Here is a 25,902-nt window from a genome sequence, read left to right on the forward strand (position 1 = left end):
ACCAGCTGAGAACCCCTTCTGCTTTTCAACAGCTGAGCTGCAAGGATGGGTTCACAGCGCTGTACTAGGCACATTTTCAGAAGCGGGGAGCCTACGGAATATGGGGTTTATTCGTCAGTCCTCCATACTCAAGAGTGAACTGGGTACTGGCTTTGAACAGTGGCTAAGAGCAGGGCTTGTGAGCCAAAAACGCTCAGCAAAAAACTCGCCTCAGCCACAAATTTACTAGGGATGCCTCTTTTCTTGTAGACTCCATGTATGATACTATTAGCGGGTAATACTGCACTTAGGAACTGGTGCCTGCCAGTCATACTAGGGCTATGCTGAAATTTTGCAGGATTCCTGTTTCATTGAGAGACATGGCATTTCGGGGCTAGCAGCGTTGGCTCGCTGCTTGCCATGAAATCAACCGGTCTCCCTTCGCCAAGAGAGGAGGAGAGACTCTTTTAAGGTGGCAGTTTCCCCTTAATAAGGAGAAGGGAGCTTCACCTTTCTTGGGAAGAGTGATGACGTACTGCAGCCAGTCAGATTTGTCTATGTAAATTGAATGAATGAATGAATAAATAAATAAATGAATAATCAATCTCATTACAGTCAAGCAAAGCCAAATGAGACTGAGGGCAATGCTTCCTACATCACATTTGGAGGTGAAACTTGGTAATTTTGGACCCTGAATCTGATGGACGTACATGGAGGGTACAGGGGCATTGGATTGAGCCATATGTATTATCTCTGTCGCTTCAGTTGGGAAGGACACAATTAAAATTTCTCTTCTCCCCCGCCTCCAAGGAACAGAAAGAGAGAGAACCCAGCTTGCCAACTCTGATTAAAGAAGGGGAAAAATACCCTCAGCATGTGTAGTTTCACATTTTATAACTCATTTTCAATCACAGCACCATTATTGCTACAGGCTAGATGTGTTCACTAGAGTATAAGCACAGACATTTTGCGCCAGAAAAAAAAGAAAAGAGAAGAGGATAATACGTTTTGAAAGTAAAAATAATAAACCGAGCATCTGTAATCGTGTATGTGCCAAGCTGGCTGTCCCCCAACTATAAAACATTTAATGAAATTAAAAGGAAGAGAGAAAGAAGGCTATAATAGCGACCAGCCCCGGCGGGCTGGCCACAGACCTGTTTGCTGCAAGCCACAGCTTTTGCCATGTTCTGGGTGATTCCTAAGTGGGACCCTGGACTTGGGTCCTGCATTCCAGTCTCAGCTGCCCTAATGATAATCGGAAGCACTGTTGCTTACCAAGACGCAGGATGAGGCAGAAGGGAGATTGGCGCACTGCAAATGCACCAGTGGAACAAATCTGGTGCTCCTCCTGGTGCGTTTCCACTAGAGTTCGGTGATAATCTGGTTTTCAACTTAATGGTGTATCACCAGCTAAACATCGCAATATACTGATATACAGTGGTACCTCGGGTTACAGACGCTTCAGGTTACAGACTCCACTAACCCAGAAATAGTACCTCGGGTTAAGAACTTTGCTTCAGGATGAGAACAGAAATCGTGCAGCGGCGGTGGGAGGCCCCATTAGCTAAAGTGGTCTCCAGGTTAAGAACAGTCTCAGGTTAAGAACGGACCTTCAGAATGAATCAAGTTCTTAACCTGAAGCACCACTTTAGCTAATGGGGCCTCCCGCTGCCGCTGCACCACTGGTCCACGATTTCTGTTCTCATCCTGAAGCAAAGTTCTTAACCCGAGGTACTATTTCTGGGTTAGCGGAGTCTATAACCTGAAGCGTATGTAACCCGAGGTACCACTGTACTGTATCACAATATCTAAAATAAGGATGGAACTATGTGGAGGCATTGGCTAGCTTCACAGATTTTCCTGCATGGTGATTTTTTTGCATAATGCATGCACACACACACACACACACACACACACACCATGATTTGCAATATATTGCCAGGTCAAAAATTATGGACTTCAAACCAGTTTTGGACGATATATCGCCCAGCCCTAACACACATCCTGATCCACGATATATTGCCAGGTCAGGAAACCACTCTCACGATATGGACTTCAAACCAGTTTTGGATGATATCTGTGCCAGCCCTAGCTTACACCAAGGAGCAGAAATATGGGGAGGCACAGGGGGCGTGGCTTGCATGTGCACCCCTGCCCCTCATTTTAACCCTTGTGTATTAAATCATGTACCTGAAGAGGGCTAGATTTGGGCAGGCGCTGTCGTTTTGAGGAGGTGCCCGCCCCCCACATCCCCGCCCCAGATTTATCACCGTGCTCACCGAATGTCCCTCCATGATGTCCCTCCAGAGGGGCGCGTCGTTGTCCCTCTCGGCGATCTCCAGCAGGTTGTCGAGCACCACTTGGCCGATGAGGTCGTGGCGGGAGAAGCGGTCAAAATCGTAGATGCTGAAGTGGAGCTTGCGCGAAGGCAGTTCGGCAAAGGGGACGTTGAAGTTAAAAGTTTCGTTGAAAATGGGGTTCAGCGTCTTGCGGTGCACCTTGGTCTGGAACTTCTTCTTGCGGTCGGGCAGCAGGTACATTTTCACGTAGGGGTCGGAGAAGCCGTTGGCGTCTTTGGCGGGCAGGTCCAAGGCCCGCAGAATCCTCACCACCAGCTGCTCGGTGCCGTAGGCGTAGCGCAGGGCAAAGCTGATCCGCCCGCAGCTTGCGGCCTCGCCTTTCTTGGAGTCCGACTCGCCCGAGCGCTGCTTGTATAACTCGGGCTTTATCTGCCCAATGCTAGTCACTTGTTCCACCTTCTCCTCCCCTACGTGGACCCCGGTGTCCGGGCTGCTCAACTGCTGTGTCACGGGGCGCGGCAGCGTATTGTACCTGGGGAGAAAGGGAGGGGAAAACAGAGGCTTGCGTGACCGTATAGATTAGCCACCATGGGCAGATTCACTGGACAAATGGAGAATCTTCTGGGCCAAATTCAACTAAGGGGTCCTGCAAATGGAAGCCAGTGAAAAGACTTCCACTAGTGAAATAGGGTTCCCTCCTCCTCCTGCCACACCCCCAAATCACCTCTGCGAGGGTCAAGAGAAGTTCCGACAGGCAGGCGTGAGGAGAGGGGACATTGTTCCATCAAGCAAGTACAGTGGTGCCTCGCAAGACGAAATTAATTCGTTCCGCAAGTCTCTTCGTCTTGCGGTTTTTTCGTCTTGCAATGCACGGTTTCCCATAGGAATGCATTGAAAATCGATTAATGCGTTCCTAGGGAAACCGCCTTCAGACGAGGTCCGGGGACAGTCTGTCCCCGGACCTCTTCTGAAGGCTGGGGGGGGGGGGGACAAGGGCTTTTCTTCCCACCCCCAGCATTTTAAAAAACCCCGGGACAGCGGAGGACTTCTCCGCTGTCCGGGCGATCTTAAAATGCTGGCGGGCGGCATTTTAAAATCGCCCCAGACAGCGGAGGACTTCTCCGCTGTCCGGGGCGATTTAAAAGCCCCTGGGAAGGCAGGCAGGGGGGACAAAGACTTTTGCCCCCCGCCAGCCTTCAGAAGAGGTCCTGGACCTCTTCTGAAGGCGGGCGTGGGGCGAAAGTCTTTGCTCCCCCCCCGCCTGCCTTCAAAAGGTGTCCCCGCGGCGGCGGGAGGTGTCCCCTGCCCCCCGCCTGGCTTCGGAGCACCGGGAGAAGCGATCTCCCCGCAGCCCCTTGCTTCAAAAGAGGTCCGAGGGCAGCGGGGAAGAAGCGCTTCGCTTCCCGCTGCCCCCGGACCTCTTTTGCAGCAAGGGGCTGCGGGGAGATCGCTATCTCCCCGCAGCCCCTTGCTTCAAAAGAGGTCCGGGGGCTTCCCGCTGCCCCCGGACCTCTTTTGAAGCAAGGGGCTGCGGGGAGATAGCGATCTCCCCGCAGCCCCTTGCTGCAAAAGACGTCCGGGGGCAGCGGGGAAGAAGCGCTTCGCTTCCCGCTGCCCCCGACCTCTTTTGAAGTAAGGGGTTGCAGGGAGATCGCGATCTCCCCGCAGCCCCTTGCTGCAAAAGACGTCCGGGGGCAGCGGGGAAGAAGCGCTTCGCTTCCCGCTGCCCCCGACCTCTTTTGAAGCAAGGGGCGGTGGGGAGAAGCGATCTCCCCGCAGCCCCTTGCTTCAAAAGAGAAGACCCGCTGTCCCCGGGGCAAGCTTCGTTTTGCGAAGCAAGCCCATAGGGAAATTCGTCTTGCGAGGCAACTCGAAAACAAAAAAACCTTTCGTTTTGCGAGTTTTTCGTCTCGCGAGGCGTTCGTCTTGCGGGGTACCACTGTATACGTGAAGGAGTGTCTCCACACCCATCGTTCAGCCCGGACACTGAGGTCCAGCTCCGAGGGCCTTCTGGCAGTTTCCTCACTGCGAGAAGTGAGGTTACAGGGAACCAGACAGAGGGCCTTCTCGGTGGTGGTGCCCACCCTGTGGAACGCCCTCCCATCAGACGTCAAAGAAATAAACAACTATCTGACTTTTAGAAGACATCTGAAGGCAGCCCTGTTTAGGGAAGTTTTTAAATGTTTGATGTTTTATCGTGTTTTTAATATTCTGTTGAGAGCCTCCCAGAGTGGCTGGGGAAACCCAGTGAGATGGACAGGGTATAATTATTATTATTATTATTATTATTATTATTATTATTATTATTATTATTATTAAAAATGCTTGTGCTTATGGAGGAATCTCCTCAACACTAAGTTGAATTCTGCCCTTGGCCAGGGAAGAAAAGCATCTGAGGAGAGAGATAGAGTGACTCCTCATTTTAGAGATTTTTTTGATTTGGTCATAATTTTTTTTAATGATTTTCACCCAATTTAACAAATTCAATTGCGTTTCATACAGTATTCCCTTATCATTTTGACATCCCATCCTTATTTCCATGCTGTTTCTGTTCCAAGTCCTTTTATCCACTGCCTTAAATAGAATACTTCTTTCTATAATATATACCCTACATCCCATTCCTTTATTGTTCCTTTGCTTATATTTCTGGACCTGCCTGCGATTTCATTTGACATTAACAATTTCTCAGATAGTCCAAAAAGATTTTAAAAGCAGCTGGTCTAGATTCCAGACACCTGGAAACACTATTTATTTTTGTTGTCCTCATAACAACCTTGTGGGTTGTCCCTACAATTTTCATTTTAGGGTTGAGGCGCAACGCCAAGGAATAAGAGCATGAGAAGAACCTGCTGAATCGAGCCAGAGGCCCATCGTAGTCCAACACCCTGTTCTCACAGTAGCCAGCCAGATACCTGTGGGAAGCCCGAAAGCAAAGCATGAAACTTGAGCACAAGAGCACTCTCCCCTCTTGTGATTTCCAGCAACTGGAATTCACAACTGGAATCTGCCTAATCCTCTTTTAAAGCCACCCGGGTTGGCGGCCATCACCGCCTCTTGTGGCAGTGAGTTCCACAGTTTCTGTGCCACATGGCAACTTTTCCAAAGAGTTCACAACGGAGGCAACACTTGAATCCTACTTGCCACACCATTCATTGCCCATTGAGCCTTGACTGTTGAATTTATGCCCCAAATCTGTTGGCAATTTAAGGTGGGTTTCCCCCTTTAAAAAACCCCCAGTATTCTTAGATAGCTGTTCAATATGCAACTGCTTCGGGTGTTTTCCTGGTCAAGGGAAGGAAGAGCCTGGGCCTTAGTTAAGGGGTCTGTTACAATTCAACATACCAGGCATCCCAGGTTCATGTCTTCAATGCATACATCACCCACCCTAGACCAGAAGGTCCCAGGGAAGGTTACACAGTAATAAACAATAAGAAACACAGTACAGGAAACAATCAAACCAACTAAAATCAACAGAACAAACAAAAGAAAATCAGTAAGATGAACAAAGATTCCCAAATGCTTAGGTTAAAAAACGTGCCCCTTCTTTGCAAGCCTTTCAAATATATGGAGAGTTGGTGCCATCTAAAAAGGTAAAGGTAAAGGGACCCCTGACCATTAGGTACAGCCGTGGCCGACTCTGGGGTTGCAGCTCTCATCTCACTTTACTGGCTGAGGGAGCCAGTGTACAGCTTCCGGGTCATGTGGCCAGCATGACTAAGCCGCTTCTGGCGAACCAGAGCAGCACACGGAAACGCCGTTTACCTTCCCGCCGGAGCGGTACCTATTTATCTACTTGCACTTTGACGTGCTTTCGAACTGCTAGGTTGGCAGGAGCAGGGACCGAGCAACGGGAGCTCACCCTGTCTCGGGGATTCGAACCGCCAATCTTCTGATCGGAAAGTCCTAGGCTCTGTGGTTTAACCCACAGTGCCACCCGCGTCTAAAAAGGTAGGGAGCCCCAAAGTCTGAGGTTTTCCCAGATTTTGTATCCAACTCTGCCGAACAGATCAGAGGGGCACACATCTCCTCAAATACATATCCCCACATCTTGCTTGGGGCTACCACTGAGAATGCCTTCGTCCTACAACTCCCAGCATCCCTAGCTGTTGGCCATACTGCTGAGTCGGATGGGAGTTGGCACCCAGCTTCTGGAGGGCTGCCCCTGCTCTCAGGCGCTATGGGCAATTAAAATGGCGGCTGCCAGAGTCAGAGTGCTGTCCCCGATCCTCAAGTAACCAAAGCCGGAGAGAGCCTATACAAGAGCAATTCATTGGGCCCCTCAAACCTGGAGCTGTCCTTGCTTCATCATTAAGTGTTTGCTCTCCACAGAAATACCACACCTTGCCCATTTCTCCTCCACAACAACCTCCTGCAATGACAGGAGAACCATTTATTTCTTCAGCTACTACAAACTGGCTGAAAAGTCTTCCCAAATGGCTTGCAGTGACTTAACACAAGGCTGTCTCTGCCCACAAACTAGAGGACATGATACAAAAGGAGGAAGGATGGAACAGGGAAATAGCACTTCACCTCTACTAGAACGATGATCATGTGTCAAGACTTTCTCCTGGGGTGTGAAATGGAGTTTTGCACACACAGGCAAATATTCCCCCTAGGACTCTTAGGATTCCAGGTTCAGACACAGCCCATTGAACTCAATCACTTGAAGGATCAATATGACACTTGAACCCAGGAATTCCAGCGGAGAAACCCTCAACTGAGGTGATCACAACAGATGTCAACCCAGTGGATGGAGTGCTCACTGCAAAAGCATTTTGGGCTGTTAGATTCCCACCACCACCATAAAGGAGAAGAATATTAACATTCTGGAGCGTTCATACTGTTACCTTTCCCTCTAGCCAGTTCATCTTCTGTAACCCGAGGGAAGTTCATTAGTCTTTGCTGATATTGTCTAAGGTTGCTTCAGTCCTTCCTACGTTTTTCGCTAATTTGGTCTGCTCCTTAACCTTTTTTTCTTTCTTTGAAACAGTGGGGTGCTTTGCCAACTATGACTGGGGTTTGAGGTGAGAGGCCCCATTTCCTCTGGATACAGAAAACGGGGGGGGGGGGCTGTTTTAATTGCCCTGATCGACAAGCTTATCTGAGGACTTGGTGCCATTTGCCTTGATAAGAACAGAATTTCACAGAAAAGTCCCAATAACTTCTTAAACCATCCATCCCTCTTTCATCCCTATGCCCACCGCCCCCGGCGACCCTCCCACCTTCCCAACTCACCTGGGCGTGGGTGCCAAGCTTGCTACTTGCTGATGGGAGTGGGCGTTGGGCATGGTGCCTTCCTTGGTGCTGGTCTGGCCTTCCACGGGGAGGTCAGGGGAGGTCTGGCTGACCTTGAGATTGGCTTCGGGGTAGGAATCCATATCGAGGTAGGACCTTTCGGGCATCTCGGGACCCAGCTCCACCCGCTCGGCCAGGAGGTCCCCGAAAGGCGAATGGTGGAGGTGAGCATGGAGAGGGTGCTCCTTGCGTTGCGTCTGCGAAGAGGAGCCCTTGTCCCGCCAGGGGATCCAGCACAGCTTCCACGAGACAAAGAGGGAGACGCCCAGCAGCACGATCCCACAGAAGGTCACGATCACTGACAGCAGGCTGACCAGGATCTCTAGGGGAGAAAAGTGGAGGGGCAGATACCACGACGGGAGGTCAACGGCAGGGAGGTGGCTGCTGTAGGCGCCTGGCATCTCGGTCGCCGGCCCAGGTGCGTCCCCTCTCCTCTGCTGGACACTGTCCCCTACCCTGCCCAGGACACCTGAACTATTATCGTCAACGGCCGCAGGCCAGGGGGCTCTGCAGGTCAATGGCAGGGCTGCTTGTATGACTTGGTTGACACTATCAAGCCAGTGCTGGCCTCATGCAGCAACCGTCTCCAGCACCCTCTGGGGCCTCGTCTACTCAGGACGGAACAGCCCGGAACCTGGGCGATGTCACCAACTGCCAGTAGAGGCCTTGCGAATCTGATCCCTCCCGCACTGGCAGCCAAAAAGCAGGTAAACAAGAATAATTTTTACCAAGTAATTTTATTCAATACAGTGGTATCTCTGGTTAAGGACTTAATTCGTTCCGGAGGTCCGTCCTTAACCTGAAACTGTTCTTAACCTGAAGCACCACTTTAGCTAATGGAGTCTCCCGCTGCTGCCGAGCCACCGGAGCACAATTTCTGTTCTCATCCTGAAGCCAAGTTCTTAACCTGAGGTACTATTTCTGGGTTAGTGGAGTCTGTAACCTGAAGCGTATGTAACCTGAAGCATGTGTAACCTGAAGCGTATGTAACCCAAGGTACCACTGTATTCACAGAGAGAGAGAGACGAAGGAATTCAGTCTCCCAAAGATAATGGCGTTGCTCTGAGTAAAGTCCCACCCCCTCTGTCTTTCCTATTCTACGTCACCCCTGCGACGGCTAATCTGAGCTTTCTGCCTAAGAGCTCTCTGTTCTACTACTCTCAAGGCTCACATGATCCTGGGGGTGGGGGTCAGGAATGCTTTCCAAAGAAGACCCTCTGTCAGCTGTCTCTCCCCTGGTGCTGCTGCTTCTTCCTGTTGTTCCTCTCCCAATATTCCCCAGCTTCTCCCCTCTGCAGCCTGTGAACTATGCCCTTCTTCAAACCACTGATCTAAATCTATACTGTCCTCCTCTTCTCGGGAAAGTTCAGGAAGGGGGCGGGATAGCAATCCCCACCTTTCCTCCTCAGTCCAGCCCCTGACACCCTGGCAGAGAAATCCACATAACCCCTAATGATACTGTGAACCGCCCCAAGATCTACGGGTGAAGAGCAGTATACAAATTTTTTATTATTATTATTATTATTATTATTATTATTATTATTATTATTATTATTATTAACAATAATAATAATATGCCTTTTCTGCAGGTTTTAATAGAAAAGATGCTTTGGGGGCCACTTGTCTCGAAATCGAGATATGAATAGAATAAATCGTACATATTAGGAAACTCAGCTTGCCAAGGGTGGAGTCTTAGGCAGCTCAGTTGGCTAGAGTGTGGTGAGGATAACGCCAAGGTTGCAGGTTCGATCCCAGTACGGGACAACTGCATATTCCTGCATTACAGGGGTTTGGACCAGTGGTCGAATTCTATGAATCTAAGCACAAGAGGGAGGTATCATTGGGCTACGGGGAAACCCACCCCCAAGCTGTGAAAATAGTAATAATGATAGTAATAAATTAGGGTGATGGGGGGAGAGACCCGAAACAGTCTACTGAGGACTGAGCATGCTTGATGGCCACAGGGCCATCTGTTGAGGGAAGAAAACGGATGGAAGACAATGGAATGGAGTCCCCTGGAAAACAGATATGGCTCACTGGCTGGTACCTTGAACAAAAGGTCTCTCTTGTATATCCAGCCTTCCAGATTTCTCCATTGCTAAAATATGCCAAGACTGCCTCCCATTAAATCCCACTCTTGCAAGAGACAGCCAGCACAAACCGTGCCCTAATAAATACCCCAGCAACAAAAGTTTAAACAAAAAACTTCCAGAATTTTATTTTTAAAAATCGAATTGGAGGTAATTTGCGTTTTTGCAACAGGAGTTGACATGTTTACACTTCTCAATTCAAAACGTTTGTCCCCACCCCACCACCCACGGGTTTTTTTTTTTGCTCCAGCAAAAGCAGTGAGGACTGGAAACTTGATTGTTTTAAAATACAATTGCCAGGATCCTACAGATCCTGTCAAGACTGCATCTTCACATTTGGTTGGTAAACATGGACCAGCTGACACACCATTTGCCTGAGTGCCAGAATCAACACTGAAAATCTGATATTACCCTAACAGTCCCTGTGCCTTCCCCCTCACCTTCATGGACTCCTGGCTACGCCTAGGCCACGATTCTTCCTCCTGCTGAGATCCTTCCCCTAGATATGGGCCACATCCTCCCCTACCTCTAGGCTCCTCACCTGAGTTGATGGGACCCACATGGCCTGTCAGTTCCTGACACTTCTCGCGTTCCTGGGCAGCGCATGTGTTGGAACACAGCACATGAAGAAGCTCCATTGCCCTGCGGTGTCTGTCTTCGTCATAATCTCCCGACATGATGCCTGAAGACAGGACAGAAAACATATTTTTCAACATATATTTAAGGAGGGAGGGGGGAAAACCAAGGTCATGCAAGTCTTTGGGGCCACGGTTACCTCAGAACCGAAGTTCAATGTGGCTACTTTTCAGCGCGACACTGATTCCCAATGCTCACGGAAGTGGGTTCACAAGAGGCTACTGCCTATAAGGTCCTGGGTTCATTCCCCAGCGTCCCCTGGTAAACAAATCAGGTATGCAGGTAGGGGAAAAGGATTCTCTGCTTGAGGCTTTGGACAGTGGCTGCCAGTCAGAGTGGACATCACTAGTCTGGCCTGGAATAAGGCCAGCTCCCTGTGTTCCTAGAAATGCGTCCTATGTCTGCTCATTATTTGGGGGCAACTGGGCTGCCGTTGGAAACGGCCGCATCTGTTCCATTGGGGTTCTGCCCTCTTCCGCATTCGCCTTCAGCATGCCCTCAACTTCACTTCCCCAGCAGAAGAGGAAAAGGGAAGCCTTGTCCATTGATGTGACAAAACCGTCACCCCTTAGAACAGGCTTCCTCAGCCTCGGCCCTCCAGATCTTTTTTTGGCCTACAACTCCCATGATCCCTAGCTAGTAGAACCAGTGGTCAGGGATGATGGGAATTGTGGTCTCAAAATATCTGGAGGGCCGAGGTTGAGGAAGCCTGCCTTGGAATAAGCTGTCCTGCGCCTCTGTTTACCTTGTGGGGAGACCAGCTTTGGTCCTCCCCACCTAAAAAACTTGCCCAATTTCCTACAGGCCTACTTGGCATGCCAACTTACTTTACCCAGAAAAGCAGTACCGTATAAAGGTTAGAGCAGTGACAGGGCAGTTTCCCTGTATAGGGAAGTTTTTAATGTTTTATTATGTTTTTGTATATGCTGGAAGCTGCCCAGAGTGGCTGGGGGAACCCAGTCAGGTGGGTGAGGCATAAATAATAAAACTGTTATTGTTATTGTTATTGTCATTGTTATTGTTATTTCTTTCTACCAAAGGCCATGGGGATAATTTGTGAGGGGCTGCACAGAAGCGGGGTGTAAACCTCCTTTTTCTCTGCCATCTCATTCTTGCTCTTTTGTTTCTGCTACCCATTTAACCCCTCTGTTTTGTTGTTGTTTAGTCGTTTAGTCGTGTCCGACTCTTCGTGACCCCATGGACCAGAGCACGCCAGGCACTTCTGTCCTCCACTGCCTCCCGCAGTTTGATCAAACTCATGCTAGTAGCTTCAAGAACACCATCCAACCATCTCATTCTCTGTCGTCCCCTTCTCCTTGTGCCCTCCATCTTTCCCAACATCAGGGTCTTTTCCAGGGAGTCTTCTCTTCTCATGAGGTGGCCAAAGTATTGGAGCCTCAGCTTCACGATCTGTCCTTCCAGTGAGCGCTCAGGGCTGATTTCCTTCAGAATGGAGAGGTTTGATCTTCTTGCAGTCCATGGGACTCTCAAGAGTCTCCTCCAGCACCATAATTCAAAAGCATCAATTCTTCGGCGGTCAGCCTTCTTTATGGTCCAGCTCTCACTTCCATACATCACTACTGGGAAAACCATGGCTTTTACTATACGGACCTTTGTTGGCAAGGTGATGTCTCTGCTTTTTAAGATGTTGTCTAGGTTTGCCATCGCCTTTCTCCCAAGGAGCAGGCGTCTTTTAATTTCGTGACTGCTGTCACCATCTGCACTGATCATGGAGCCCAAGAAAGTAAAATCTCTCACTGCCTCCATTTCTTCCCCATCTATTTGCCAGGAGGTGATGGGCCCAGTGGCCATGATCTTCGTTTTTTTGATGTTGAGCTTCAGACCATATTTTGCGCTCTCCTCTTTCACCCTCATTAAAAGGTTCTTTAATTCCTCTTCACTTTCTGCCATCAAGGTTGTGTCATCTGCATATCTGAGGTTGTTGATATTTCTTCCGGCAATCTTAATTCCGGCTTGGGATTCATCCAACCCAGCCTTTCGCATGATGAATTCTGCATATAAGTTAAATAAGCAGGGAGACAATATACAGCCTTGCCGTACTCCTTTCCCAATTTGGAACCAATCAGTTGTTCCATATCCAGTTCTAACTGTAGCTTCTTGTCCCACATAGAGATTTCGCAGGAGACAGATGAGGTGATCAGGCACTCCCATTTCTTTAAGAACTTGCCATAGTTTGCTGTGGTCAACACAGTCAAAGGCTTTTGCATAGTCAATGAAGCAGAAGTAGATGTCTTTCTGGAACTCTCTAGCTTTCTCCATAATCCATCGCATGTTTGCAATTTGGTCTCTGGTTCCTCTGCCTCTTCTAAATCCAGCTTGCACTTCTGGGAGTTCTCGGTCCACATACTGCTTGAGCCTTCCTTGTAGAATTTTAAGCATAACCTTGCTAGCATGTGAAATGAGTGAAATTGTGCGGTAGTTGGAGCATTCTTTGGCACTGCCTTTCTTTGGGATTGGGATGTAGACTGATCTTCTCCAATCCTCTGGCCACTGCTGAGTTTTCCAAACTTGCTGGCATATTGAGTGTAGCACCTTAACAGCATCATCTTTTAAAATTTTAAACAGTTCAGCTGGAATACCATCACTTCCACTGGCCTTGTTATTTGCAGTGCTTTCTAAGGCCCATTTGACTTCGCTCTCCAGGATGTCTGGCTCAAGGTCAGCAACCACACTACCTGGGGTGTACGAGACATCCATATCTTTCTGGTATAATTCCTCTGTGTATTCTTGCCACCTCTTCTTGATGTCTTCTGCTTCAGTTAGATCTTTACCACTTTTGTCCTTTATTATGGTAATCTTTGTACGAAATGTTCCTTTCATATTTCCGATTTTCTTGAACAGATCTCTGGTTCTTCCCATTCTGTTGCTTTCCTCTATTTCTTTGCATTGCTCGTTTAAGAAGGCCTTCTTGTCTCTCCTTGCTATTCTTTGGAAATCTGCATTAAATTTCCTGTATCTTTCACTATCTCCCTCGCATTTTGCTTGCCTTCTCTCCCCCGCTATTTGTAAGGCCTCATTGGACAGCCACTTTGCTTTCTTGCATTTCTTTTTCATTGGGATGGTTTTAGTTGCTGCCTCCTGTATAATGTTGCGAGTCTCCACCCATAGTTCTTCAGGCACTCTGTCCAGCAAATCTAAATCCTTAAACCTGTTCCTCACTTCCACTGTGTATTCATAAGGGATTTGGTTTAGATTGTATCTTGCCTGTCCAGTGGTTTTTCCTACTTTCTTCAGTTTAAGCTTGAATTTTGCTATAAGGAGCTGATGATCTGAGCCACAGTCAGCTCCAGGTCTTGTTTTTGCTGACTGTATAGAGCTTCTCCATCTTTGGCTGCAGAGAATATAATCAATCTGATTTCGATGTTGCCCATCTGGGGATGTCCATGTGTAGAGTCGTCTCTTGTGTTGTTGAAAAAGCGTGTTTGTGATGACCAGCTTGTTCTCTTGACAGAACTCTATTAGCCTTTGCCCTGCTTCGTTTTGATCTCCAAGGCCAAACTTGCCAGTTGTTCCTTTTATCTCTTGATTCCCTACTTTAGCATTCCAATCCCCTATAATGAGCAGAACATCCTTCTTTGGTGTCACTTCTATAAGGTCACCATGAAATTAAGCCAAAATATATATGGGCAGACCCGGGTCCAAGCAGCTCAGTGGGGTCTCAGCCATGCTAACTGGGTGACCTTGGGCAAGCCGCTGTGAGTCAATCTTTCTCAGCCTAGCCTACCTCAGAAGGTTGTTGCAAGGATAAAATGGGAGAGCCACGTGTGCCACCTTTGAGTTCCCCGGAGGAAAGGGTGGGCTGTAAATGGATTTTCTATGTGACGTCCCCTCAGGAAAACTATTGGGGGGGCAATTAGATTTGCAGCGTATGAACCTCACCCCTTCCCGCAAACACCCCATTTTCCTTTTGAGCCAGGGTGTACATTGTATACGGTGAAGGGAATGTGGAGCAGTCTAGATTGAAAGGCTTCTCCTCCAGTAACCCCTGACAGAAGCGTCAAATGCAGTCAGCCTGTGTTCTGTTTATTCCAGGCAGAAAATAGAAAGGCAGGCAGACAAGGGCAGACAGCAGGAGAAGCAACATGACCTTTTTTCAGGGTAATAGGCATTTATAGGAAGGGCTTCTGGTTTCCTGACCGATCCATGCTTGGGATTCCCCATTTCAGAGAATTGCAGAAGGGAGACCAGGAGCCAAACTGGGCCTTAACCAGGGAAATGAGCTCGATTCTCTTGTAACATTAACGTGTCTGCATGGGGGCCACATTTGCAAAGCAGAATCACTTTTTAGATCTCAGTCCCTCCCAGGCAGCCTTGGCAAACCTGCGCTCGCTAGACGTTTGGGGGAGGCAATTCCTATAGGTAAGTTCGACTTGACGGGCTCTCCTCAGCCAGATGGGGCACTGAGGTGAAACACAGTCAACAAGGCATATAAAATGGAGAGCATGTTAGGCCCTTCCAAAAGGGACATGGCCAGTTGCTAAGGAAGCAAAGGAGTTTAATGGTGGATTTTGGATATAATGGAGATGTAAAAGATTTGGATTATTATAAAAGATGCAGGAGGAAATGACTAAAAACAGGACCCACAAAAGGGAGGAGGGAAGATTATTTGGAATCTTGTTTTTATGATGTATGTTGGATATGTGACTGCAAAACTTTAATTTGAAAAACTAGATAAATAAATGTATAAAGAAGGGGAGAAGCATAGGATTCGCTAAACATCACTTCCTGTTCCCCAACCGCTGCTGTTTTGTGGTTCAGGTATCGAACTCAAGACGCAAGGGAGAAACGTGCTAAGAGGAAGGCACGCTTGGCAAATCCACACTGTGATCAACTCCTGCCCGGAAACCAATGTCCCCACTGTGGAAGGACGTGTGGATCCAGAATTGGCCTCCACAGCCACTTACGGACTCATTGTTAAAACTGTGTTTATGGAAGACAATCTTACTCGGCTACGAGGGATCGCCAAAGAAAGAAAGAAAGAAAGAAAGAAAGAAAGAAAGAAAGAAAGAAAGACTGGAGGGTAAATGCCAATGGCTGCCCCACATCCCAGGACCGTGTGTGGAGCTGATGGACATCACGTTGAGGATAGACATTTCCCTACAGATATAGGCCTACGGGCTTTCCCTCAAGGTTAGATCACCACTGGATCTAATTTTAAGGATTAAAAACAGCTGTTTCAGTACTTCTGGTCTCATAAGTGCAGTTGGTGTCTATGCACATTTTTTTCTTTGCTTTGCAGAGCGCAAGATGACTGGCAGGTCCCTACCCACCAAGGAACTTACAATCAAACATTCAGCACAGGGGGAAAGAGGGAAGTAAGGAGATGGGAGGCAGGAACCGCCCTTTGGGAAAATGAAGATTGGCGCTCTGCGCTCTCACCTGGTCAGCAAACTGGTTCAGGGGGTGGCTGTCAGGTTGCTTCCGTGTTGCCGGATCCAGGATGCCAACCGGTCCAGGTCAATGCCAGCAAGACGCCAATACCAAGTCCCTGGGGATCCGAGTCCGCGTGGAAGCAGCTGCAAGCCGGAAGCAGGGCACCCAATCTGCCATCCGGCGAGCTGCTGGGTCCATGGGTCGCCAAGTGGGGAAGCGGCAGAGTGAGAGGGGTAGCGCCCTCTGCTGGATGCACGAGGGAACAATCTGCAGAGGCGAAGAAGGTCAGTAGTCCTGGCTGGCTTTGCTATGCCTGGGTGGCGTGCCCAATCCCCAGCTGTCCCTGGGGGGCTTCTTCATGGCGGGAGGGGGCTGTTGTCTTAAGTCCTTGGCGAAATTGCACCGCTGCAGTTGCCACCCTCTTTAGTTCCGTAGGCACCTGCATGGATACAAAGGCTAGTTATTTGGGGTGGGCTCATTCCCACCTCCTGTTGTTCCCATTCTTCCCATGACCACCCTCAGCCACATCAGATGAAACAGAGCGTATAGATCTCTAGCACCCCCACCACCCAAACATCCTTTTTGTAAGCCCAAAGACAGCTTCTTCTGTCAGTTTGCATTTCTTAGTACAGAAAGTATTGATCTGATGTGTGGAGATCTTTCCTATTCTACTTAATACAAGAAGGTTCAAGAAGTTTCTATGTGAAAGAAGCAGGAAGGTTTTTGTTGTTTGGGTTATTTCCTTCTGGGAAGCTTACAGCTGGTTTAAACTCGTTCTGTTATCTTTCTGTCAAGGTCATGCTGACTATAATAGGGAGGCCAGAAGGAGCCCGAGTTTCACTTATTTTCTCTTTTCTGTCTCTTTGTTCTAGTCTGGTGTTCTGTATGCTATAGTGTTAAGGTTTGGCCTTATTATAAGTATTGCAAGTTTCATTGTAAGTGCTGCAACTGGATTTTTCACGGACTGTGCCAATCCTGAATGTGTTGGATCCGTGACCATTATGCTCATTTGCCTTCAGTAAAGCTCTGCTGGATGAAGTACAATTGCCTTTGGTCTATGTTCTAAAACTCAGCATTGTGTTTAAGTTTCTTCCTCTGCTGGCGCTGGCAAGTCATCTTCTTCCAACAGGCTGAAAACAAGAATAGTGGAAGCCAGGACACCCGGGTTTCTTGAGAGCTATCTGGTGGGATTGGGCAGTCGTAGAGTAGGAGAAATCCAAATTCTAGGGCTGGGAATTGGTTATGCCAGGATTCTCACGAAAGAAACATTGTTTTGTGTGGTGCCATGGGCACAATGGTGCCCTTGAAGTCTTCTCCTGGTGCCCACAAAGTCTCTGAGCCTACCCCCATGCCCTTCACTGCCCCCCGGGCGATCAGATAGGGAAGATGCTTACCTTGTTCTTCATCAAGTTGAAGGAGGAAGTTGGAGGAGTGCCATTCTTTTCCACTTCCTCTTTCAGCTAGATGTGCTTTTCGAGGCTCGCATCGATATACCTCAACCAGTACAGCACATTACTCTTGATCCCAGGGTTCTGGGTTCGAGTTCCACACTGGGTGAAAGATTCCTGACCCTCGTGGCCCCCTCCAACTCTACAAATCTATGGTTCTACCATCCACCTTTTAACCAGATCCCTTGGAAAAGCAAAGTGCGCACACATTTTCTCCCTTTCTGTCTCTCGAGGAGGCAGCGGGTATGTGTGTTACGGGTTTCATTTGTGGGAAGGAGAAAGGAAACGATCAGAAGGGGAGGCACCTACAGCTCTCGCTCAAAAACTGGAGCATATTCATGGGCCTAAAAAAACGCCGGCAACATTTTAGAAGAATTAAGAGGTGGCAGTTGCTAAAAGGCATGAATGCCCAGATTCTCTAAGCCAAGAGTGTGATCAGGGCTAAGTACACACAAGACTTGGGGCCCGCTTCCAAGATATAGGTTGCATACACACTGTAGCCTTAAGACACGTTCAAAGCCCATTATTTCCCTCAAAGAATTCTGGGAATTGTAGTTTGCCCCTCACGGAGTCACAATTCCCAGCAACTCTCAACAGATGACAGTGCCCATAATTCTTTGAGGGCAGAGAATGTGCTGTGAATGTTCTTTAAAGGTGAGTGGGCAGCTATAGGGTTGTAACCGTCAGTCAAGCTCAGAGCAGGCCCCCTGGAATTAATGGAAGCTGCAGACTTGGATCCTTTTGGGTTCCACACAGGTTTACTATGCGTAGGACTTGGCTGGATACAGTCCATCCATTTATATAGGTGCAGAGATTCCAAGGGGGGAGACAACTTAAATTCTCACCGTCAAAGATTACTCTATTACATTACTAAGTGCCAGCAGCATTTTCTGGGCTCGCTGTATATTAACAGGGACCTCTGCCCCACCTGCGATCTATCGGCAAGAGCTGCTGCTTAGGTACATATTAGAATTAAAAATTGAAAGTCTCGTGGAACCTCTAATGCGACTTCTCTCCCTCATATACTCACAGGCACCCATTTTCCCTTTCTACCCTGTCCAGCGCTTGCAGGTAAAAGAAAAGGTAAAGGACTCCTGGACGGTTAAGTCCAGTCAAAGGCGACTCTGGGGTTGCGGCGCTCATCTCGCTTTCAGCCCGAGTGGAGCTGGCGTTTTTCCATAGACAGCTTTCCAGCTCATGTGGCCAGCATGACTAAACCGCTTCTGGCGCAATGGAACACCGTGACGGAAACCAGAGTACATGGAAACGCTGTTTACCTTCCCACCGGAGCGGTACCTAATTATCTACTAGCACTTGCATGCTTTCGAACTGCTAGGTTGGCAGGAGCTGGGACAGAGCAACGGGAGCTCACCCCGTCGCAGGGATTTGAACCACTGACCTTCTGATCGGCAAGCCCAAGAGACTCAGTGGTTTAGACCACAGTGCCACCCGCATCTTCCACTGCTTGCAAGTCACCTGTTGCCCGTCAATACCATCCATGCGGGATGCCCGACAACCACAGATCAACACAATCGGAGCCATGACTGAAAAGTCAGTGAAGACGGCGGGTGGCCTGGAACCCTGACCAGCAGGGCATTTTGCACTGTGCTGGACCGGCCCGTACCCAAAGCGCAAATAAATAAGTAAATAAATATTGGGGGTGGGGAAGAGAGAGATGGGGCTAAAACACACACACACACACACACACACACACACACACACACGAGGTTGGCTCTCCCCTAGGCCACCAGCTATCAACACCCCTGGGTGTGATGTAGCGGATTCAGGCGAGGGAATCCGAGACGCCCTACAGGTGCGAGGAATGGGGTATATTATGCACCTGCTGATAATCTGTGCCGCTGTGCTCTTGCGTAAAAACGTGGGGGTCTCCCCCAAATATAAATTCCATCACAGAATTCCCTGCCTTTACAGACTGAGGAACAGTGTGTGTGTGTGGCCTAATTAGAGACTGGAAGGTTGGAAATCACAGTGGTTTTTGTGTGCAAGAGAAAGAGAGAACACAAACCCATTTTTCTCATTCTCCACCTTTGTCCCTTTTCTATAAAGGAAGACGCCAACACAGGGCTAACCACGGGAGACTCCTTTTCTCCAGGAGAATAGTGAGTCATGAGGGTGGGGATATGATATCCAGGTCCTCAGCTTTCCCCCACCCCGCCAATACTGCTGCAGCTTCTTCCGCTGCATCTCTGCTGGAGTCGCCAGCGTCCGCTCCTGCCCAGAATAACAAGTACCAAGGGCTGGGTGATGATAGTACAGCATATCCCCCCCCCCTTGCTCCCCCGCCTCCCCAGTCTTTACAGCTGTGATCTCAATCTTTCTCGCTCACCTCTCATCCTCGGCCCTCGGCCTGCCTCGCCCACACAACCAGACCAAAATCACCCCCGTGCAACCCCAATCCTTGGCAGCTCCTGTTCCACCCCCAAAACAGCCGGTTCTTCTTTCCATACTGCTGCCACCATTTATAAACATTTCTTTTCAAAAAGGCAGGTAAACGTGACAGCGTTTCGACCGGGTGGCAGGGGCTGAGGGGAGAAAGAAAGGCACATGTCTGGCAACAGCCTTACCCTCGGCAGGCCCCAAATTAGCAGGTTTCACCCATTTCATTATCTCAGCCCCTGTCCTCTCGGTTTTCCCAGGATCGTCTAAAATCATTAATAATTATTTTTGGCATCCTTATCAGACAGACCTGGGGTCTCCCCCCATGCCCCTTCCTGCCTCCCTCAATTTATTTCTTGCTCTCCTGCCCAGCTAAGTAGCTACCTCTGGGCCAAAGCTAATCTAATTATTATTGTTGTTGATAATATCTTCCTGTCTAGCCTCCCAGCCTTATCTACAGGATTTCTGCTACTACACATGCACCTTTCGCACCGTCCCCGGTCGAACGGCTAATTGCCACACATCTTCACCATCTCCGCCCTCCCACTTTCCCTCAGATCATCCCACCACCCTGCAACACCCTGCTTTGCCACCCGAGCCTTCATTTATCAGCTCCAGAAGGAATCACTCAGCTACGGGGAGGAGGAGATGGGGAAGAACAGATCCCAAAGGCCTCTGGGGTGAAAGCGCATCCATGCTCCCAAATCGCTCCGAAGCAAACCGCCCCAAAATGTTGGGTTCTTCACAGGCCTCCTCGCTTAGGAGACACCCTAAACCTTTCCCTTCACCATGTGGAAGTGAGTGTCAGGGCGGGTGTCGGTGTAAGGTCAGCAGTAACTCACAAGGTGTTGGCAAAGTTAACTCTTTATTCAAAATAAAAAAAAATTCTTCCAGTAGCACCTTAAAGACCAACTGAGTTAGTTCTAGGTATGAGCTTTCGTGTGCATGCACACTTCTTCAGATACACTGAAACAGAAGTTGCCAGATCCTTCTATATAGTGAGAAGGTGGGGAGGGGTATTACTCAGAAGGGTGGTGGGAATGGGAGATTGGCAGAAAGCTGAGATGAGCCTGTTGACGACTCTTAACGACTGCAATAGGTCTTACAGGAAAAGGCAAGGGGTGAGAAGGTGAAAAATGGCTTAGTCATGTTTATTCAAAGAAACAAAAAGCAGCTCAGGCCGAGTGAGTAGATCTTGCCCCAATGTGGCAGTTGTGAGGACTGCCTTCCCACAGTTGCCCAAGTCTCCTTCTCTCCAAGCAACCTGAGGCTCCTTCATCTTGTCTCTCTTTACTCCGCCCTCTTCATTCCTCTTTGGGTTCTTGGAGACAGGGGAGCAGGGAGCCACAGGAGGAGGAGACCCCCAACTTCTTAAGCAACCTGCCTCCACTCTGCCTCTTGACTCCTCTCCAGCCTCTGCTTCTGCCTCTGGTTCTGGACTGCTCTCTGCCACAACTTCTTCCTGCTCACTAAACCCTGTTACCTCTTCAGTTTCTGACACCTCCTCAGTGTTAGAAATTCAGGTATATAGGTTATGGTCGCCACAACGGAACCTCTAGGTGCCACATTTTTTGTTTTTGCAATGAAACCTCTTATTCTTATTTTTATTCTTAATTTCATTTCTCTCTCTCTCTCTACATATATATATATATTAAAGAACAAATCTGAAAGTGATTTACAACACATTAAAACATCAAACAAAACAATCCAGAATACAGTGGTACCTTGGTTCCCGTACGGCTTGGCTCCCAAACAAATCGGCTCCCGTACACTGCAAACCCGGAAGTGAGTGTTCTGCTCTGCGAACGTTTTTTTTGGAAGCCGGACGTCTGACATGGCTTCCTATTGAGTGCAAGAAGCTCCTGTAGCTGTGCCTTGGTTTTCGAACCGTTTTGGGAGTCGAACGGACTGCCGGAACGGATTAAGTTCGACAATCAAGGTACCACTATAAAACACAATTCAGGCTTCAAGGAAAATATTTCAGAACCTCCTCTAAGTGGCATTTTGCTTTCCCTAGTCACCAACCTGACTTCCAGAGATCTCCACGTGGTCACAATTGGACCCATGCCAGTCGCAAAACGTGCCTGGCTAATTTTGAACACTGCTCCTGCTCCCAGTCTCCTCCCTCTCCTTCCTCTGACCACTCATTGTTGTCCCACCACCAGTCCCCTGGCTCTGAGCCTTTTTCCCTTGGGGGTTCCCTTGGGGGGGGGTTCCCCAGCTGGTTCCTGCCCCCACTCCTCTGCATCCAGCCAGTCCATGACAGGGAGTGAGGACAGGCCCGTGAAGGTGTTAACACCATTGGACCGCCTGGCAGAGGCTGCTTACGTAGTCTACATTTAACGCACACCACTCCCCCCCCCCAAAAAAAATCCCAGGGACTGTGGTTCTCTGAGGAGTAAAAGCAATGCACATGTTGTGTAGGCAGCCACAGTTCAAGGGCCGGGACAGCGACCCACTCCGGAAAATCCTCTCCCCTGGCGCCGCGGGTCAAAGCGTTAGCAGGAAGACCCCATCAATGCCAGGCGCCCAGATGGTCCCTGCCACATCACGTTAGGGAAACCTTTGGAAACAAGGCCGCAGCCAGCCCAAGCCTTCTGCCAGTCCGCTTGGGCTGGCAGGCAGGGCAGAGGGAGCATGTGGAAAACATACACAAAGCACCCAGCTGTCTGCCAGCCCAGATGCGGTACAATCCGTGCCCGTGTACGCAGCTCCGGGGTCCGCGCACATGCATTTTTCTTTGAGAAGCTGGCCCATGCGCTCATGCCTCTGTTTAGCAAACGGGTGTATCTATTTGCAAATCAAATGGCCATCGTTCTCCTGAGCGATGAAAGGACTCCTTGGGGAACGATAGCAGAGCACCTTCTCTGCACGCACAAAGGTTTAAGTTCCTGGCATCGCCAGTTTAAAAGATCTGGCAGCAGGTAAGCGGGGAAAACCCCTCTCTGCTAGAGAGCTGGTGAGAATGGCTGCCTGCCTGAGCTGACAATATTAGGCTTGATGGTCAAACAGTCTGATTCGGTAGAAGCCAGCTTCCTGTTCTCCAAGCACATTCACACTGCTTTGCCCCGAATATGTCACACAACCTGGGAGAACACCAAAAGCGCACTGGTGCCGCCATGTCTCTGACGCAAAGCTGCTTAAAAGGAGCTCATTAATTCTGACATGCTTGCGGGAGCAGAAATGCTTAATTTCGCGAAAAGGGAAGTTCCAGCACTCATCTTACCTATGAACCCGTGTTCCCTTTCTCAGGAGCCAGGCCCTACAAGACAGAGTCACGGCAGATGTCCACAGACGGGCAGTATGGTGCAATGGTCAGACTTACATTGGGGGGCAGGGGACTGAGTTCAGTAAGCCGCAATGGTTACTTGAATTACCTCAGCTCTCAGCCTAATCTACGTCACAGGGCTGTTGCGAGGATAAAATTGGAGGGAAAGTGGGGGAAAGAGAGAATTACATACGCCATCCCAAGGTTTTCAGGGGAAGGGCCAGGATAAAAATGTAACAAATAACAAAACTTCAACATGGGCTGGCTTGGAAAAGATGGCCGAATTCTGAGAGAAAGCGATTTTACAAACTGGGAGGATTGCGGGTGAACAGCGCCGCCCCGTCGCCGGTGAGTCGTATACACTATTTAATTTTTGTGATGTGCTTAATTTTTAAAAAGGCAATGAGCAGTCAAAAAAGGAGGAGGATTTAGTGGCAAGGGTGCTCAAATACAGACTCCTCAAATAGAATTAAAAATATAAATGAAAAATATAATGAAAAACAGCGGCAGGGAATGCATAACGAATGGCCCGGGACCTCTTTAGAACCATATTCTAACCACACTATCTGAGTCTGTACCAAACCTTACAATCTCCTGCTGGATAGCTCAGTTGGTAGGGCAAGAGACTCTTAATCCCAGGGTTGTGGGTTTGAGCCCCACGTTGGGTGAAAAGACTCCTGTATTGCAGGGGGTTGGACTAGATGACCCTTGTGTACCTTTCCAATTCTACAATTCTATGTCACTATCTGTGGTTAGGTGGCTGATGACCACAAGGAAGTTCCTCTAAGTCATGGCGCTTCACTTTTGGAGTGCTCACTTCGAAGAAGCCTGCCTGGCCCCTGCTCTTACAGCTTTTCAATAATAATAATAATAATAATAATAATAATAATAATAATAATAATAATAATAATATAATAATAATAATAATAATAATATAATAATAATAATATCCAGACATTCCAGTGTGTTATACAGCTAGTTTTAAGCAGCGCTTTTTTCTTTTAAAAAAAATAATGTTATGGGGTACTCTCATTTTCCTACTCATATTGAAATACTTCCCCTCAATGAGGCCAAACTTAGATACACAAAATGTTTAGGGGTATGCGTCCCCCCCAGAAAAAAGCACTGGTTTTACGTGTTGCTTTATTGTCCAATCTGATTTAATTAAATTGATGCTGCCAGGGAGTTGTGGTTTGTTTGGTTTTTTTGCATTTCGGATTAATGAATTTTTATTATACCATTTTATTCTTTTAAACTGCAAGGTGCACCGGGAACCGAAGGTTGGCTCTGAGTAGGACACAAAACAGGGTAGGTGCATTCTTTCGTGGCAGACTATTGCTTTTAAAAATGAATCATGGTACAGTGGTACCTCGGGTTACAGACGCTTCAGGTTACATACGCTTCAGGTTACAGACTCTGCTAACCCAGAAATAGTGCTTCAGGTTAAGAACTTTGCTTCAGGATGAGAACAGAAATTGTGCTCCGGGGGCGTGGTGGCAGCAGGAGGCCCCATTAGCTAAAGTGGTGCTTCAGGTTAAGAACAGTTTCAGGTTAAGAACGGACCTCTGGAACGAATTAAGTACTTAACCTGAGGTACCACTGTACCTGACTTGGACTAGGCCAACAGCAGGAAATGATGCAGTTTAACCGGGAAAAGAACTGTGGCCCCACTTAGGAGGATTTGAGAAGCTCATAAGGATGGAGGAACAGCCCTGCAATGTCAGAAGAATTGGGCACGGAACCCATCACCCGGCTTGGTTGGCTGCCCAGCTGGCATTGGCCCTCGACAGAGCCTTTCATTGGTGGCGCCATGATTGTGAGATACCGCACCCCACATACTCTCAAACATTTCCCTGATGAAAATAGAGACATCCTCCTCCAACATTTCTCCGAGGAAAAGAGGGACGTCCTAAGGGAAAGCGGGACATTCTGGGATCAAATCAGAAACTGGGATGGCTTCTGTAAATCCAGACTGTCCCTGGAAAACAGAGGCACTTGGAGGGACTGTCCCTGGTGAGGTGCGTTTGCTGGAAATGCTACAGGTTCCCCATTCGCCAGTTTAAATAGAATTATATATCTCAATGTTGCAGAGAGGACTGTGATCTGCAGTCCTGTTCAGTCAGTGGTCAAGGGCGCACTAACTGCTGGTGGGCAGTTTCATGACCTCTGTGGCTCCATTCTTATGGTTTTTGGTCTTTAGCTAGAAACTGGACTAGAGAGGACTCCTTCAAATAGAGAACTGTCTCTGTGAAATAGGGCACACGGCCGCCCTAGTTCTTGGGATAGCCTGGAACCCTCTGCAGGTTGGCCAGTTGCATTATGCATACAGTGGTACCTTGGGTTACATACACTTCAGGTTACATACACTTCAGGTTACAGACTCCGCTAACCCAGAAATAGTACCTCGGGTTAAGAACTTTGCTTCAGGATGAGAACAGAAATCAGCAGCAGCAGCAGGAGGAGGCCCCATTAGCTAAAGTGGTACCTCAGGTTAAGAACAGTTTCAGCTTAAGAGCAGACCTTCAGAACGAATTAAGTTCTTAACCCGAGGTACCACTGTATTTGCTTAAGTTAGCACACCTCAGCCTTTTGCAAAGCACTCTTCTCTGTGCCACTGTTTATGGCCAGTTTTAGCCTGTGATGAGAATTGTGATCATCATCATCTTTTCTCAGCATAAGCCAGATATGGATCAAGCATGTCAGAGATAAAATATCTGAAAGGGACATTGATTTTTTTCACCTCTGTTTGTGTCTGGGCATTCCAAGCCTTCAGGAAACTTCCTAGTAAAGCAATATGTCTGATGCTTGTTTGTTTCACGTTTCCGCAGGAAGATAAATAGGAATGCCTCCTAACTTTCAAGAGTCATGAGGCACCTTAAGACTCACACATTTAATAGTACAGTCCTACATATGTTTACTCAGAAGTAAGTCCCACTGAACTCAATGGGACCTGCTCCCAGGATTTGCCAATTTCGGTCCCCTCGGTTTCTCATTTTTCCAACCTTAAGTTCAGTACTTGAAATTTGCAATTTCAAGAAAATTCATCAGCAGTTTTGCAAATTTCTCCCAGTAAACACGTCTTTGCATGCAATTTT

At 48.4% G+C, this 25,902-nt stretch overlaps 1 protein-coding gene across 3 annotated transcripts in view; it reads right to left on the reverse strand.

The window, feature by feature from the left end:
• SYT3 (synaptotagmin 3) overlaps positions 1 to 25,902 on the reverse strand; it is a 62,847-nt gene that overhangs the window by 24,101 nt on the left and 12,844 nt on the right. For 2 of the 3 annotated variants that reach the window (XM_083469931.1, XM_083469932.1), the window contains exons 2-5: positions 15,701 to 16,133; positions 10,206 to 10,346; positions 7,515 to 7,896; positions 2,259 to 2,811 (exon numbers count right to left, since the gene is read on the reverse strand). In XM_083469931.1, the coding sequence (XP_083326057.1) occupies positions 2,259 to 2,811; positions 7,515 to 7,896; positions 10,206 to 10,341 (1,071 nt within the window). In that variant the 5' untranslated portion in view covers positions 10,342 to 10,346; positions 15,701 to 16,133. Of the gene's footprint in view, positions 1 to 2,258; positions 2,812 to 7,514; positions 7,897 to 10,205; positions 10,347 to 15,700; positions 16,134 to 17,088; positions 17,113 to 25,902 lie in introns of those variants that run through there. The other variant, XM_083469933.1, reaches the window with a different exon arrangement.

The sequence above is a fragment of the Podarcis liolepis genome (genome assembly GCF_965112155.1).
Source record: "Podarcis liolepis genome assembly, chromosome: 13".
In the NCBI taxonomy this organism is placed as follows: Eukaryota; Metazoa; Chordata; class Lepidosauria; order Squamata; family Lacertidae; genus Podarcis; species Podarcis liolepis.